This window comes from Rhincodon typus, chromosome 15 (genome assembly GCF_021869965.1).
Source record: "Rhincodon typus isolate 14 chromosome 15, sRhiTyp1.1, whole genome shotgun sequence".
NCBI classification, from domain to species: domain Eukaryota; kingdom Metazoa; phylum Chordata; class Chondrichthyes; order Orectolobiformes; family Rhincodontidae; genus Rhincodon; species Rhincodon typus.
Genome location: NC_063346.1, coordinates 43,180,145 through 43,198,026, shown reverse-complemented (window position 1 = coordinate 43,198,026; position 17,882 = coordinate 43,180,145). Strand labels below are relative to the sequence as shown.

The following is a 17,882-nucleotide window of genomic DNA, read 5'->3' as shown; positions in this document are numbered from 1 at the left end:
TGGACCTCTCTGTCTCCATCTCTGGCATCCACCTGGAAACCGATATCCATTTCAAGCATACTGACTCCCACAGCTACCTAGAATACACCTCCTCTCACCCATCTTCTTGCAAAAAGGGCATCCCCTATTGCCAATTCCTTCGCCTCCGCTGCATCTGCTCCCGAGGTGAAGCATTCCACTCCTGGACATCCCAGATGTCTTCGTTTTTCAAGGACCGCAACTTCCCCTCCACAGTGGTCGCAAACACCCTCGACCGTGTCTCTCGCATTTCCCACAACTCATCCCTCACACCCCCTACCCGCAATAACAACGAAAACAGAATCCCCTTCGTCCTCACGTACCACCCCACCAACCTCCAGATCCAACGCATCATCCTCCGACACTTCTGCCATCTGCAATCTGACCCCACTACCAAAGACGTTTTTCCCTCCCCACCCTTATCTGCTTTCTGGAGGGACCACTCTCTCCGTGACTCCCTTGTCCGCTCCACACTCCCCTCCAGCCCCACCACACCCGGCACTTTTCCCTGCAACCGCAGGAAGTGCTACACCTGCCCCTACACCTCCCCCCTCACCTCCATCCCAGGCCCCAAGAAGACTTTCCACATCAAGCAGATGTTCACCTGCACATCTGCTAATGTGGTATACTGCATCCGCTGTTCCCGTTGTGGCCTCCTCTACATCGGGGAAACCAAGCGGAGGCTTGGGGACCACTTTGCAGAACACCTACGCTCGGTTCGCAATAAACAACTGCACCTCCCAGTCGCGAACCATTTCAACTCCCCCTCCCATTCCTCAGACGACATGTCCATCCTGGGCCTCCTGCAGTGCCACAACGATGCCACCCGAAGGTTGCAGGAACAGCATCTCATATTTCGCTTGGGAACCCCACAGCCCAAGGGAATCAATGTGGACTTCACAAGCTTCAAAATCTCCCCTCCCCGACCGCATTCCAAAACCAGCCCAGCTCGTCCCCACCTCCCTAACCATTCCTCCCACCTCAAGCCCCACCCCTATCTCTTACCCACTAACCTCATCCCGCCTCCTTGACCTATCCATCCTCCCTGGACTGACCTATCCCCTCCCTAACTCCCCACCGACACTCACCTTTACTGGCTCTAACCCCGCCTCTTTGACCTGTCTGTCTCCTCTCCACCTATCTTCTCCTTTATCCATCTTCTATCTGCCTCCCCCTCTCTCCCTATTTATTTCAGAATCCCCTTACCCTCCCCCATTTCTGAAGAAGGGTCTCAACCCGAAACGTCAGCTTTCCTGCTCCTCTGATGCTGCTTGGCCTGCTGTGTTCATCCAGCTCTACACCTTGTTATCTTAGAGCAGAATTACGTGTTTGGTTGAAGCTGTGAAAATGTATTTTATAAACTGAATTTCTCTTACTGATTTCTGAAAGTGTGATTTAACCTACACACCCATCAATTCATATGTCATCTTGATATTTAGGTATTACACAGTAGAACTCTTGAGTAATGCTGCAATTATCAATCCCATTGATGTTTAAGCACCAGTGTTTGCATTTGTCACCCATACAAGAGATGCTTGTCATGTCTATTCCCACTTGAGAAAAAAAATAGGCAACCCATCTCATCTCTGAAGCATAACCAGGTGTCATCCAATAGTATCTCTGTTTTCTCCCTGCTTAGTCAACTCACTGGCTCATCTACATTCAATGCCCAATACAAAGTGAAGGAATCCTGAACATGAAGCCGATGCATAAGGCTTTGTTTGATGATACTAAATCTGATCTTGCCTCCCGTTGCAATATTACAGTACAACCAGAGAAAGTGGAGAGAAAGTCTCTATATAAAGTGCTTGACAAGTGTCAGTTGATTGGCTAGTTGTATGTAGAGCCATTGGAGATGTGGCACAATATTGATGACAACAGGCAATGGAATTAAATTGATCACTGCATCATAAGCATTCATTCTCTTCTCACAATAGGCACAAACTTGACAATAAACTTGACCACACTATAGTTTTCCCCTTTCTTCCACGTAATACAAAGGTACATTATTTCACTGACCTCTCCATCATCCAACCAAGGATAAGGTTAGGGCCTTCAATTACAACTTTGACCCAGTGAGGATGAAACTGGCACCTAAACATCATCCTGTTACTCTGAACTCATTTTGAAATTGGGTCTAATGGAAAGTTAAAAGTGACAGAATGCTTCGCATCCCTGGCACAGAGATTTTTTAAAAATCCACATATAATTACATCACTGAGTGAGAAGAATTATCTTGCATTTGCTCCCGCCATCCCCATTTTCCTTCCTTTTCCCCTGTCTTCAATTCTCTCCCCTCTCTCCTCGTCTTGCTTTAATTCTTCCCTCCTCCATTATCCTCTTCCTATCTCTTTACTCTGTCCCCTCTGTCCTCTCCTGACTTCTCCTACTCATCATGTATTTAACCACTTGGTACAGGAAGTCAGCTTATCAAGACTTTATCAAGAGGAATTGGGGATGGGCAACAAATCCTTGCCAGCGACAGCTACGTCCCATTGGAAATTAAAATTACTCTTCTCCGCACTACCTGCGGGTCCCTTATTCATCTTTACTTTCTTTCCTCTTCCTTTTCAGTCTCATATTCCTTCCCCTATTTCACTCTCTACTTGAATGTACTCTCCCACCATCGTTCTCTGTGTCAGTGTCTCATTATTCTTATACTTTACAATCTTTCTTGACCTGAAGTCAGCAGTGAACATTGACACCTTATGCTCAATGTTACAGGAGATCAACTATTTTATCACAAAACATCTCTGAGTCATAATCCTGCTGTAATGACATTGGCCCACCAGCACAGCTTCTGTATAGATTCTTTAGGAAGGAGAAAGTGGTTGTGGTATGATAAGTTGACACAAACAGTTGTTATTATGACATAGACATAAGATTTACATATCAAATGTGTACATTTGAAAGAAGGGAATTTGCAAACCAGAGCTGTTCTGTGAAATGACCCTTTATGATAACCAAGAAAGGTTTACTGGTTCATTGATTTAAAGTTACATATTGACTGAAAATGCTGGATGTCTCCAGTTGTTTTTTTTTTGCTGGAATATTGATGTTCAACCTTCTCCATAAATGGGAGATGTTTAGATTATATTCCTTAAATTGTCATGCTTGGCTTTTGCGCAGGAATGTGTTTTTGAAAATGTGGTGTTAACTTAAGTTAAACTTCAGGTTTAAATTTTGATCAAATGGTTTTATATGAACTGATTTCATAACACACATACCATTCCCAGAAATAGACTTGAATATCAAAGTCTACAATAAAGGGGACAACTGTTGTAACTTTAGATCTTTTATAAAATGTGTTTGCCATAGGTTGATATTGACATAAATGAATTAAATTTATTGGAAATGTAGTTAAAATAATAACAAAACAAACAAAAGTATGTACATTCAGGGCAGTCACCTCATTTACTTAGTCAAATCTGAAGCAGAATAAACAAAATATGCAAAACAAATGCATGCATTTTTCATTAACACCTATAATGCAGTAAGATGTGCCATGGATCCTAACAGGAGTGCTAACAAACAAAATTTAACAGCAAATGAAATTACCTAATGAGATATTGTGGCCAATGACCTAGAGTTTGGTGAAAAAGGTAAACTTTCAGGACCATCTTCAAGGATGAAAAAAGCGAAGAAGCTTAAAAAGGAAATGTCAAAACTTAGAGGTTAGGCAGGTGAAGGCATCACTAACAATGGTAAAGTGACTTAAATGGGGGATGTTCAATAGGTTGGAATTGGAGAAATACAGATGACTTGGAGGTTAGAGGCAGCAAGTCATGGAGAGATTTGAAATATAGGATAGGAATTTTAAATGGGAGTCAGCATAACTCAATGAGCATGGATGAATGAGACTTGATAGCAATCAAGACAGAGACAGCTAAGTTTTGGATGACCTCAGGTCTACAAAAGGTAGATTGAGAAGGGGTAGCTGGGTGTGTACAGGCAAGGTTCTTATCTTAGTTAACAAGCTGATTTGTTGTATGATAGTTACAGTACCAGTCAGGCAAACTGCTAAAGACTCTCAGGTATTGTTCCAAATACATCTGCTCCTTGTGAAGGCTTGTGTAGAAATCCCTGTCTCCACCCAAAGACTCGGTGCAATATTATCAGAATGAGTGGAACCAATTCAACTTCAACATTATATCTTTCATAGAACATAGAACATAGAACAGTACAGCACAATACAGGCCCTTCAGCCCACGATGTTGTACCAACCTATTATCCTACTAAGATCAATCTACCCTGCATACCCCACATTTTACTATCCTCCATGTGCCTATCCAAGAGTCGCTTAAAAGTCTCTAAAGTATCTGACTCCACTACCACTACCAGCAGTGCATTCCACATGCCCACCACTCTCTGTGTGAAGAACCTACCTCTGACATCTCCCCTATACCTTTCTCCAATCACCTTAAAATTATGTCCCCTCGTAATAGTCATTTCCACCCTGGGAAAAAGTCTCTGACTATCCACTCTATCTATGCTTCTCATCATCTTGTACACCTCTATCAAGTCACCTCTCATCCTTCTTCGCTCCAATGAAAAAAGCCCTAGCTCCCTCAGCCTTTGCTCACAAGACCTGCCCTCCAGTCCAGGCAGCATCCTGGTAAATCTCCTCTGCACCCTCTCTAAATCTTCCACATCTTTCCTATAGCAGAACTGAACACAATATTCCAAGTGTCGTCTAACCAAAGTTTTATAGAGCTGCAGCATAACCTCACAGCTCTTAAACTCAATTCCCCTGCCAATGAAAGCCAACACACCATACGCCTTCTTTACAACCGTATCAACTTAGGTAGCAACTTTGAGGGATCTATGGACGTGGACCCCAAGATCCCTCTGATCCTCCACACTGCCGAGAATCCTGCCATTAACCCTGTATTCTGCATTCAAATTTGACCTTCCAAAACGAATCACTTCACGCTTTTCTGGGTTGAATTCCATCTGCCACTCCTTTGCCCAGCTCTGCATCCTGTCAATGTCCCATTGCAACCTGCAACAGCCCGCCACGCTGTCCACAACTCCACCAACCTTTGTGTCATCGGCAAACTTACTAATCCACCCTTCCACTTCCTCATCCAAGTCATTTATAAAGATCACAAAGAGCAGAGTTCCCAGAACAGATCCCTGTAGAACACCACTGGTCACCGAGCTCCAGGCTGAATACTTTCCATCTACTCCCACCCTCTGTCTTCTATTGCACAGCCAGTTTTGTATCCAGACAGCCAAATTTCCCTGAATCTCATGCTTCCTTACTTTCTGAATGAGCCTACCATGTGGAACCTTATCAAATGCCTCGCTAAAATCCATATACATGACATCCACTGCTCTACCTTCATTGATGTGTTTGTCACATCCTCAAAGAATTCAATAAGGCTTGTGAGGCATGACCTGCCCCTCACAAAGCCATGCTGTCTATTTCTAAGCAAACTGTGCTTTTCCAAATAATCATAAATACTATCTCTCAGAATCCTCTCCAATAATTTGCCACCACAGAAGTAAGACTGACCGGTCTGCAATTTCCAAGATTATCCCTATTCCCTTTCTTAGACAAGGGAATGATATTTGCCACCCTCCAATCTTCTGGTACTACTCCAGTGGACAGTGAGGATGCAAAGATCATTGCCAAAGGGGCAGCAATCTCTTCCCTTGCTTCCCGATATAACGTTGGGTATATCCCGTCTGGCCCAGGGGACTTATCTATCCTCATGTTTTTCAAAATTTCTAGCACATCCTCCTTCCCAACATCAACCTGTTCGAGCATATCAGCCTGTTTCACGTTGTCCTCACAAACGTCAAGGTCCCTCTCACTGGTGAATACTGAAGCAAAGTATTCATTACAGACCTACCTCCTCTGACTCCGCACACAAGTTCCCTCCATTATCCCCGATTGGCCCTACCCTCACTCGGGCCATCCTCTTGTTCCTCACATAAGCATAGAATGCCTTGGGGATTTCCTTGATCCTACCCGCCAAGGTTTTCTCATATCCTCTTCTAGCTCTCCTAAATTCATTCTTCAGTTCCTTCCTGGCTACCTTGTAGGCCTCTACAGCCCTGTCCGATCCTTGCTTCCTCAACCTTAAGTAAGTTTCCTTCCTCCTCTTGATTAGCTGTTCCACATGTCTTGTCATCCAAGGTTCCTTCACCTTACCATTCCTTCCATGCCTCAGAGGGACAAACCTACTCAGTACCTGTAGCAACTGCTCCCTAAACAACCTCCACATTTCTGTTGTGCATTTCCCTGAGAACATCTGATCCCAATTGGTGCTCCAAAGTTCTTGCCTAATAACATTGTAATTCCCCCTCCCCCAATTAAATACTTTGCCATACCGTCTGCTCCTATCCCCCTCCATGACTATAGTAAAGGTCAGGGAGTTGTGATCACCAAAATGCTCTCCCACCAAGAGATCTGACACCTGGCCTGGTTCGTTGCCAAGCACCAAATCCAATATGGCCTCCCCTCTAGTCGGCCTGTCTACATATTGATTCAGAAATCCTTCCTGGACACACCTGACAAAATCTGCTCCATCCAAACTATTTGCACTTAGGAGGTTCCAGTCTATATTAGGGATGTTGAAGTCACCCATGACAACAACCCTATTACTTCTGCATCTTTCCAAAATCTGTCTGCCAATCTGTTCCTCAGTGTCTCTGTTGCTACTGGGGGGTCTATAGAAAATTCCCAATAAAGTGACTGTTCTTTTCCTGTTCCTGACTTCCACCAATACTGACTCAGTGGAGAAACCCTCCTCGACGACCTCCCTTTCTGCAACTGTGATACCATCCCTGATTAGCAATGCCACTCCCCCACCTCTTTTACCTCCCTCCCTATTTCTTTTGAAACATCTTTACCCTGGAACATCCAACAACCATTCCTGCTCCTGCGTATTTCCAAGTCTCCGTAATGGCCACAACATCGTAGCTTCAAGTACTGATCCATGCTCTAAGTTCGTCACCCTTATTCCTGACACTTCTTGCATTGAAGCAGACACACCTCACCCCGTTGCACTGACTGCCACTTTGCCCTATCAACTGCTTATCCTTCCTCTCAGATTCTCTGCTTGCTCTATCTGTCTGTACACTGGCCACCCCATCCCTCTGATCTGTAGCTCCGGTTCCCAACCCCCTGCCAAACTAGTTTAAACCCTAGTTTCAGAACCATAACTTTATACAACAGTGAACAATTGGGTTCACCTTTCAACTGTTGCCACCAATGGGATGAAACTGGGGGTTAGGAAATAGAATTTGTGGTAGGGAACAAAAACAATGGCTTAAATCATCCAAATGACTTAATTGGAAGAAATTTCTGCTCATCCCTAACTAGATCTCAGAAAAGTAATCTGGCAATTGACGGACAGTGGAGGAGTTGAGAGGGGAAGTGGCAAGATAGAGTGCGGTGTGTTAGTGTTAAAACAGATGTGCATTCTTGGATGATGTTGCCAAAGCGCAGCATTGATTGGACAAAGCACAGAAAGGTGTTGAACGTAGATTTTTGGAGTATACCGAAGTTAAAGGTAAGGATTGGTAGTGCTATGTTAAACAATGGGATGTGTCATTCACCCAAAACTTCAATGATTGATGTTAAAAACAATGTGCACATTTCATGTTATATGATGATGTAAAATGCAAAACATTCTTAACTACCAAGATAAGCACCATTGTAATGTATCACCTGATGGTTCAATATTCATTTGAATATAATCTCCGACTCATTAGATGTTTCCAGCACATGAGGAGATCATCTGGCCTATTGAGTTCACACCATCCAGTAAATACATAATTATATTAATCCCATTTTCCAGCTTTTGGAGGCTATGGTTTTGCATGTAAATATTCTTAACATTGAGCATTTCTGATTCAACCATCCATTCAAACAGTGAGTTCCAGACTCCTATCACCCTCAGAGTAGAAAGAAATTTTTCTCAACTCTCTTCTTAACCTTTAATGTTTTACCTTAAAAGCTATGCCCCTTGGTTATTGGTCCCTCAACTGAGAAAAGTACCTTCCTTTCCACCCTATCCTTACCCCCACCTTCTTATACCTCAGTATCAGGTCACCTCTCAACCTCTGCTGCTCTAAGGAAAACAACCCCAGCCTATCTAATCTTTCATTGTAGTTCAGACCCTCCAGTCCAGGCAGCATCCTGGTAAAACTCCTCCGTACCTTCTCTAGTGTAATCACATCCTTCCAAGAATGTGGTGATCGGACCTGGCTATGACCAGTACTTCAGTTGTGACCTAACCAGCATTTTATACAGTACCAACGTAACCTCCTTGTTGCTGTATTCTGTGCTTTGACTAAGAAAGGCAAGTATCCCATATGCCTTCTGAACCATCTTATCTAACTGCCCTACTATCTTCATGAAGCTGTGGATGTGCACACCAAAGTCCATCTGATCTTCAGTATTTTCCAGGGTCTTACAATTCATAGTGAAATCCCTTGCCTTGTTAGCCCTTCGCAACTGCATTACCTCACACTTTTCTGGGTTGAATTCCACTATGGCAGAGTCAAGATATAGCTCAATGTAGCATTCAGATTTGAATATGTGAAGGTAAAGTCATGAAAGCCCCATAGGGCTGCCCTCTCCTGAGAGAGAGAGAGAGAGAGACGACGGGTGGTGGTTTAACCCGAGGGTCACCGCACATCAGCTGAGGGACGAGGTTGAGAAGGTGAGACTTCATGGTAACTTCAGCCAGTGCAGCTGGTGTCACTCCACATTGCAAACCATCTGCAAGGCAACTGAGCTGACCAATGCCCACATTAGAATACAAGTGGGTGTTTTTTTAAAAAAAAATCACAGGTTACTGAAATAAAAACAAATGATTATCTCAGATACCAAAGTAGTTTCTGAAGCATTATGGGTGTCTATTAAAAGGTTACACAAGGAAAAAGTAAAAGAATATAGTTTTTGAATTCAACTTGCAAATTTGTGAGGGAAAAAAGCCTTGAAGTAGTGTCCACATTGTACTTGTTGCAATAGTTTCTTCTCCACTGTTATCAGACTTATTAACGGATCTCTCATATATTACAGTTGATCTTTCTCTACACCTTCTCTGTAGCTGCAACACTATATTCTGTATTCTGTTCTCATACCCTGATGTACTAATGTACGATATGATTTATCTGGTTAGCTCGTAAAACAATATTTTTCCCTGTATCTCAGTACATGTGACAATAATAAATCAAATCAAATCAAATTAAGCCTATGACATGATAAAGAAAATATTCCACCTATATCAAGGTAAACTTTCAATTCTTGAGGCAGTCTTACGACCAGGATAAATCGTAAATGGAATTCAATTGAATAAAGGTTGTTTTGCAATTTCTGAGTGAGATTTATTTCCAGAATGCAGCCATGAAACAGAAAGGGAGTACTGATACTGCCACGGACACTGCACCCCTCAATTAACTACTATTGCCAGCAAAAGATCCTGTACAAGATTAAATAATATTAGTTTCTACTGTCTGGGTCATTTAAGTCAAAAATTAACACGTAAAATTTGGACAAAAGAAAAAGCTGACGCATTTTTTGCATTAAAAGTAGTTTATCTTTCGACCTAAAACCATGTTTTATATAATCTTTTCACTGTCAAATGAATAAAAGGACACAACAGCCATCATAAAAGTTCTGCATCTTTTAAGGGATTACGAACAATTCAACGTTTGCAGGTGAGGGGCTAGTATCTTATGTTAATATACATATTTGTGTAAACATATAAACAGACATATAAGTATGAAAGAGGAACTAATGTTGTATTTGTATTGTTATGAAGATTCTTTACTTTTTTTGTGGATTCATGTTCAAAAGATTGTGCACAGTAGTTAATTTGGAGAGCTGAGAAGATGTCTTATAATTTTAAAGACAGGTTACTGGAAAACCACCTATTGGAAATAACATGGTTTAAACCAAGATTGCTACCTGCTGGATTTACTGGGAATCACCTATAAGTTTGTGACCATCGACAGCGATGGCTATTTGATATTGTGCCCCAACTAAATTCCCAACAATCTGCAGAGAGAGAGGAAGAAGCTCCCCAGTTCATTCTCCGCCTTTCTGAGAAAACCTTTTTGAGGGTTCAGTGTATAAACAAATCCAGCCGTTCTCTGAAAGAGTTTGTCTCAAAGATTTCTGGAGGATGTGTCTCTGCAAAGGTCCCAGAGACAACTGCCAGCTGTTTTCATGCAAACACCTGTTTACATGTGTCAGGACACTGGCTGAAAGCCTCCTGGAACATTTCATAGAATATCTGTTTTTTCTTCAAAAACTACCAATTGTTAGCCAAAGTGTCTTTTTTCTTCAAAATTAATGTTTGCTGACAATGTTCTTTCATTTTCTTTTATTTGCATGTGCAAATTTAGTGGTCAGTATTTAGAAGGGGAAATATTTAGAATTTCATATTTCAAACTATTTATCAGTCAACTTTTCATCGAACAAGTCTCTTTTTTATAATAAACGAATCATTTTGTTGTTTATTAAGGAAATCTTTTTATTCTAAACCTAATATAGATAAAATATATAATTGGCCATAAAATAGCAACTGAATAAAGCATTTAAATATATATATTGACCACTGAAAAGGTGAAACTAGAGAGAGAGGGGTTGAATTCCTCCAACCTCAGCTGTAACGTTATTCAAACACATCTACAAATAATCTACAGGATTTCCTTCACAGGTCTAATGAATTTTTTTGGGTGTTTATATTTTGTGTTCCATGAATTGAACAAGAAAATTTCACAATTCTTCACAATGAGTAATGTGCATGACTTAACTACTAAGCAACTGAAGTATTGAGATAAACAAACTTTGGGCATAACACGTTGTGTGTGCACAGATTAGTATTTTTTCAGTTTTCACCTTTGACTATGTGGATAATCTGTCTTAAATTCAGATTGTAGAAGCGAAAAATAAAGAAAGAACCAAAGGACAGGAAACATTCTATGCATATATCAAGTAGAAACCCAAGGTGCAAGAAATTGCTGTGACCCACAGTTACTTTTTGTAAGAATATTCTGAGCCTTACCGGTAGCAGTTGTTATCAAATTTGTTATAACTGGCAAATGCAATTATAACTCCAAATCCAGCACCAAGGGAATAAAAGATCTGAGTTGCTGCATCAATCCAGACCTGCAGAGATGAGGGAAAAGTGCTTTTCATTCATCAAGGCCAGAGAACATTTTATGAGCATTCCACATGCAAAGAGAAACTGTACATTGTTCTTTCAGCGATATTTAATCTTTTTCATGTGAATCTTTTAAATATCATTTCAAACTCTTTATTATTGTCAATGTTTACACTTTTTCAGCAATGCCATTCTGTTTGAGATGACAACATTTTATTGCTGATCAACATCACCAATTGCTTCATTTTTGTTCAAGTGCAAACAATTATTTACATTGAACCTGGTAAAATATGTCAGAGGATACAAGATGATCAGCAAGTTAGAAACTGGCAGCTCACGTCTGGCCTTGCATTTAATTCCTCCCCTTATTTCCTATTTAATGGTTATAACGGCCAAATGCGAAATTAGTTAGACATAATGAAAAGTTCATGGATTTAGAAAATTCGAAAACAAACAAGTGTCATATTGTTCCTATAGAGGGTGCTGCTCTGTCGTTGGGGATGAGCCCAAACTCTTGCGGGTATAATCTAGGGAGCTTGATTTTACACCTGGCTGTGTAATATGTGCTGCTAGACATTAAAGTCTTCTACTCCCCCTCATCTTAATGAGTACTTAAGAAAATAATTAAATGAAGTATGCAAGGCATTTTCCAGAAAGGAACTGTCATTTAGGAGCCAAGAGAGAAGACTTACAGGAGGTAACTGAATGTGTTCAGTGAGGCAGGTTTCACAGACGCTTTTGAGATGGAAAAAGATGCAGAAAAATAACAGAGTTTCAGAGGAAAAGCTCCAATATGTGAATGTTCATATACGGATGAAAGCCAAAGGTGAATCAGAAGGAAGAGAAATTCAAAGGGTGCAAAAGTTTGGAAAGCAAAGAATCACTGAGGGATAATTGAAGAAATAAAGAGGAATGTTTATAAACAAAGGTGAGATTTTAGACTTTGATGTATTTAGATGTGTGGAACCACTGAGGTTAGTGACAGCAGTGCAGATACAGCATCAGGACGTGACAAAGAATAAGACGCAGAATTTTAGACAAATTGGAATTTATGTAGTGTAGAGTTCGCTATGTGATGTTGGGTTTGAAGGTGGAAAAAGGTCAGGGTGATGTAGTGGTGGAAGCTGTCAGGATTGCACAAATGGAATTCAATAGTTGTGGTGACAAATACCAAAATCAAAGCAGAACTCAGGATCAAAACAGGTCATCAAGATTGTGCACCATCAGATTCAATCCAAGTGAGCAGCAGGGGAGGGAACTGATTAATTCATGACTTTAAACCAAAGAAACATTTAGAAGAAGCCCAAACAATTGTACACTAGACACTACAAGTCCAGAAATATAGATGGATGTTATCTGTAATATAGCACAAATCATTATCTATTATAAGCTTGGCTATCCTATTGGATTTGATTAACAGCAAACTGGAAGATTGACTGAAGTCTGTTCAAATCAGATGATATTTTATAAAGTGATTCACATTCCAAAAGAACAATTTTATTGTATGTGTGTACGAAGCCAGGTTTCTTGCCTATTCCATATTAGTTGGCTGGAAATATGGGAAAAATAAGTATCAAAATCAGGAACCACTGACTTATTACATCTACCATCTGCACCCTTCCTGACTCTCTCTCTCACACACACACCCACACACACCCCCGCCCACACCCACCCACACCCCACCCACACCCACACACATTTCAATGGCCTACCTGAAGAGATGACTTTTTATTTTTAAACTTTGAAAAGACTGGAAAGAGGAGCCCTCCATGTTGATGTACCCTCTCCCCCACTTGCCTCTAATTGCAGCCTGCTGCTGAGGGCCCACCAAATACAGTAACAATACCACTCCACTACTATAGCTCAAGATGCTACACTCAGGTTTTATGATTCTGATTATTGAAGAGATACAAAACAAACCACTTCCTAAATAAAAATTATTTCTCTGGACAATGGAAATATTGAAAATGATTGAGTCTAGAGACTGGTGCTTATCATCAGTTTACCCCACCTAATTGTATGAGACCAAATGCTTCAAAATAGGGTTAGATGGTAGAGACCAAAGGTTCATTTGAGTGCAGAGGCATATGCCAACGCTCTAACAGCCACATATCAAATTTCTTTTCCGGAAACCTAATTTTCCTCCTCATTCCCAACCCTGGTCCTTCTGTGGGTCGGGAATGCATAGGGTTTGAACCATGGTTGGGGGTGCGTTCCTCATTTCCTCTCACCCTTTTCATCCAGTGCTGTTAGGTTTTGAAGGCTCATTAAAAGCACACCAGGTTCGAGAGTTTACAAAGAAAGTGGAGACCCTGCTGAGGAATCATTGGTATTCTAAAATAACTTCCTTTTTCCTCATACCCTCAAAATGTCACTGTTGAGTTATATTATAAAGGAGATGTTTTTAATGCAGTCATTTTCAATGTTAATGATAATGTGTTTGATGGAGGCTGCTTTTAGGGAATGAGTGGTTTGTTCTTTATCCCAAGAAATGCAAAATATTTTCCTTTGCATGTCTTCTGAAGACTGTATGTATTGGATGCAGGACGAGTGCCTGTGGAGGATAGATGGAGTGGCAGGTGTGGGGTGTGATGGATGAGGTTTTGGGGAGGGAGGATCTTTAAACAATGTTAAGAGTTGCACTGATGTTGGCAAGACCAAAGCGGGCCTCCGTAACAGACCCCTCTGCACCTGCACTCATTCTTCAATAGGATCACAGCTTACAAACTGCACTATGAACCTGAAACGTGGGGAAAAGGGGAAAAAAGTCCCAGGCAATGTTGCAAATCAGTAAGGAGTGCAATTTATGAACCACGAAATGGCCTGACTTGCAAATACTCTCGAGCAAAATGCAGCCCTATGTTTTAGGAGTAAATATTGATGACAATTTAGGCCTTGGGGCTACCTTTTAACTTGATAAATCAGACAGATGGATTGCATTACAAGTTCTGTGTACATAACGAACAGGTTATACTTTAGCGATTATGCAAGGCTTTTAACTGAACCAGTGTTTAAACTGAAATTATTGTATATTAAGAGCAAGATACAACATCCGTTTGCCTTCAAGTTTAATGAACCAACAGCTGATTTATGTTTAAAATCTCGTGTGCTATAGATTACTATTACAGGCTGAAAACATCAACAAGCTATGTTACAAAGACCAGATGCTTAGGAGTTATTCCATAACACGCTGTTCTCTTGTTCCTCCTCTTTCATCAATGTATCACTAGTACAGCGTGACTCGTTCATGACATTGCCCAGATGAAGCAATTTTCAATATGTTGCCAAGACGCAAACTGTCAAACAAAAGCAATCACAGCCAATTTGGTCAACTTCTGCAGATGAACCTCCAGGCCTTCACGTGATGACCCTAATTGTTAGCACACTGATTGTAGAAGGGGTTAGTGCCTTCTTTTCAAGTTTTGGCAAGAATTATACAGCCAGCAGGACGCTGCCTCAATTGAGACAATGCCAAGGTTCATCAAGTCAAACAAAGTGAAAAAGTAACAGATTCAACCATCTTGGACCGTAATAGATAACAACATTATTCTGGCAAAGGCAATCACGAGTGAAATCTGGACTATGGACATTGTACAGCAGTCTGTCTCATTAATTTCTCCACTCATCATTCATACAACAACTTATTGGCTTGAATTTCTGTTTGTTGATTTTACTGTTGCAAGTTGCCAAAAACTGGTCAAACTAATGTAAAGGGTCAAGGACTTTTAAGTACAAATGACCATAGACATAATTTGAGCTTCACTATCTTGAACGTTGTTTAAAAAAGAAAACATGGTTTTAGAAGTCAGCCCCACCCTCAAAACTGGCCACAATCTCCAGAACCAATTAGTGAAAGTAAAAAGAAAAATAGTTTATTTATTTGTATCTTTCATGACCACTGGACATGCCAAAGCACTTTACAGCCAATGAAGTGCTTTTAAAGTGTAATCACTGTTATGACTTGGTAAGTTCAACTTTCAATATGCAGACAGCAAGTTTCCAGAAAGACAGATGTGATGATAACCAGATGATCTGTTTTTGAGATGTTGATCAAGGGGTAGATATTGGCCAAGACAACAGGGATGCTTCCCTGCACTTTGTTGAAACAGGGTTGTGATGTTTTACTAAGAGGACGGGCTGTTTAAAATCTTCTCCAAAGAAAGTACAGTATTCTCTCAGAATGACAGCAGTGTTAACTTTGATTTTTTCTACTCAGGTCATGGGAATATTGGGAAGATCAAAACTATTGTCTTTTGGTCCTTCCAACAATCTTTGTTCTTTGACCACAATTTTCCTTCTCTTCCATGGCAACTGTTTGGAGTTCAGTCAGACTTTGTGTACCCTTGATCTGTTTGACCTCAAGATGAGCTTCCAACCACATGCCCACTCCATCACCAAGACTGTTGACTTTTAACTGTGACATTATCCAATAGTGACTCTCACTTAAAATACTTATGCTTGAAATATATCATTCTACCATTTTAGAATCTTCATTTTTATTTAAAAATTTCTTCTTGGCTACATTATTTCACATCTGCATAACGTTTTCAAGCTCTTCAAGCCTTTGAGATCTTTCTACCAATCCAATTTTGGTCACTGTTATTTCTACAGCTTTAATAGTTCCATCTTTAATGGCCATGCCTTGGTCCTCAACTCGAGATTTCCACCCCTTAACTTTTGTCTTTTTACCATTCTTCCTTACTTCTCTAAACCTTCTTCTTCTCATGGTTATTCATCTGCCCTGATCTCTCCTTTATTGACTCAGTTCCAAAGTGCAACCTGTATTTGTTCTATTCAATAATTTTACACGCCATTATCCAAAAGAATTGGTGTTGAAATTTGATTCAGTACTTCTCTTTGGAAAGACATCATATGAAAATTGTTGATTATGTACAAAGCACAAAGGTGCAGATATCCAGTCTATACGGAGGCATGCTGCATCATAGCATTATAGATCAACAGCACTAGTTACTAGAATAGGTTAGATTTAGTCTCAGTTTTCACCCACTCTTTATGTTTCAGTGTAGTAAGCAACATGTATGTGCATGAACATTAAAGAGCAGAAATTCTTTAATATCCTAGATCCAAGACTCTTCTGCTGCTCTTTTACTGAACTTTCCTTCATTACGAGGAGAGAAATGGGGATGGTCAGCACATTTGACACTCCTCAGAAATGGAAGCAGCCCAAATCTGTAGTCAGCAAGACCTGGACAAGATTTGGGCCCACAAGTACCAGGCAATAACCATCTTAAACATGAAACAATCTAACCATCACCACTTGACCCACAATGACTTTACCATATCAGAAGTCCACACTATTAAATTCCTAAGGCTTACCATTGACCACAATGACTTTACCATATCAGAAGTCCACACTATTAAATTCCTAAGGCTTACCATTGACCAGAACCCAAACTGTACTAGCCACATAAATACCTTGGTTACTAGGACAGGCCAGAGACCAAGGATTCTGCAGTGGGTAACTCATCTCCTGTATTCTTGATGCTTGTCCACCAACTACAATGCACACATCGGGGTGCAATGGAATACTTTCCTGGATGGATGCAGTTCAGTTAATATGCAAGAAGCTCAACACTATCCAAGGTGAAGCAGCCTGCTTGATTTTCCTCTGATCCACCACATTCAACATTCATTTATCCATCATCAACACAGTGGGAGCAGCATCACCACTTATAAGATACACCGCAGTAACTCACTAAGACCTCTTTAATCAAATCTGTGACCTCTACCACCTTGAACAAGAAGGGCAGCTGATGCATGGGAATGCCATGACCTGAAGTTCCCTTCCAAGCCACACACTACCCTGACTCGGATCTATTTCTGGGTCAAAATTCTGGAACTCCTTTCCAACCTGCACTGTGGGTGCCCATAGAGCCTAAAAACTGCAGCAGTTCAAGAAAGTCGATCACCACCACCTTATCCAAAATTAAGGATGGGCAATAAATACTGGGTTAGCTAGAAATGCCCACAATTGCTGTGGATGAATAAAAAATGTATTCCTTTGCATAGTGCTTCCAAACTGGTGTGCTTTGCATCATCTACAGCCCACCCTACACTATTTTATTCTAAAACGTAGCTCAGCAGAAGATTATTGTCTCCCTTTCACTTGTGTTGTCAGCCAATGGAAGTATCATTTAATACCAGTGTGCCACCTCTGTACAGGAGGCCTTCAGAAAGCTTAGAAAGTTTTATTCTTTCTGGGATCACAGCGTCCTGCAAAAAGATGCAGTACATCATTGTGGCATTCATCCATATAGTTTCCAACACATGGGAGAAAAATATAGAGACTCAAGTTTATTGATGTAATCTTATTATCCCTTAAATGGCCTTAAGTGTGAGGCATTGTGACTTATGTAATCAATTTTAAAAAATCAATCCTCTGATACAGAGTATTGAAAATTGGCTTTCACAACTCTCATGTAGACCATACAGCCCATTGAACCTGTTCCTCTGTTAAAATAGATTACCTGTCTCTTTCTGCATTTACCCACCTCCGTTCCAGAACGTACCTAACAAAAGTACATTTTTTTCTTAAAAGTTTCAATTGATCTAAGCCTCAGAAACTTTTATGGAGTGTGTTCTACATTTTAACCACATTTTGGTTCATGATCACCTTAAAGCCTAGTTTTCATTGTAAAACTTATGTCTCATATCAAATATGACCCACTGACAGCACAAGACTTATTCAGATATCAGAGGCATCCTGTCAATAGC

At 40.7% G+C, this 17,882-nt stretch overlaps 1 protein-coding gene across 3 annotated transcripts in view; it reads right to left on the bottom strand.

Annotated features, from left to right (window-relative positions):
- The window catches only part of slc6a2 (solute carrier family 6 member 2), a 167,448-nt gene that overhangs the window by 64,414 nt on the left and 85,152 nt on the right, over positions 1 to 17,882 (bottom strand). For all 3 annotated transcript variants that reach the window (XM_048605752.1, XM_048605753.1, XM_048605754.1), the window contains exon 6: positions 11,049 to 11,152. In XM_048605752.1, the coding sequence (XP_048461709.1) occupies positions 11,049 to 11,152 (104 nt within the window). The remainder of the gene's footprint in view (positions 1 to 11,048; positions 11,153 to 17,882) is intronic.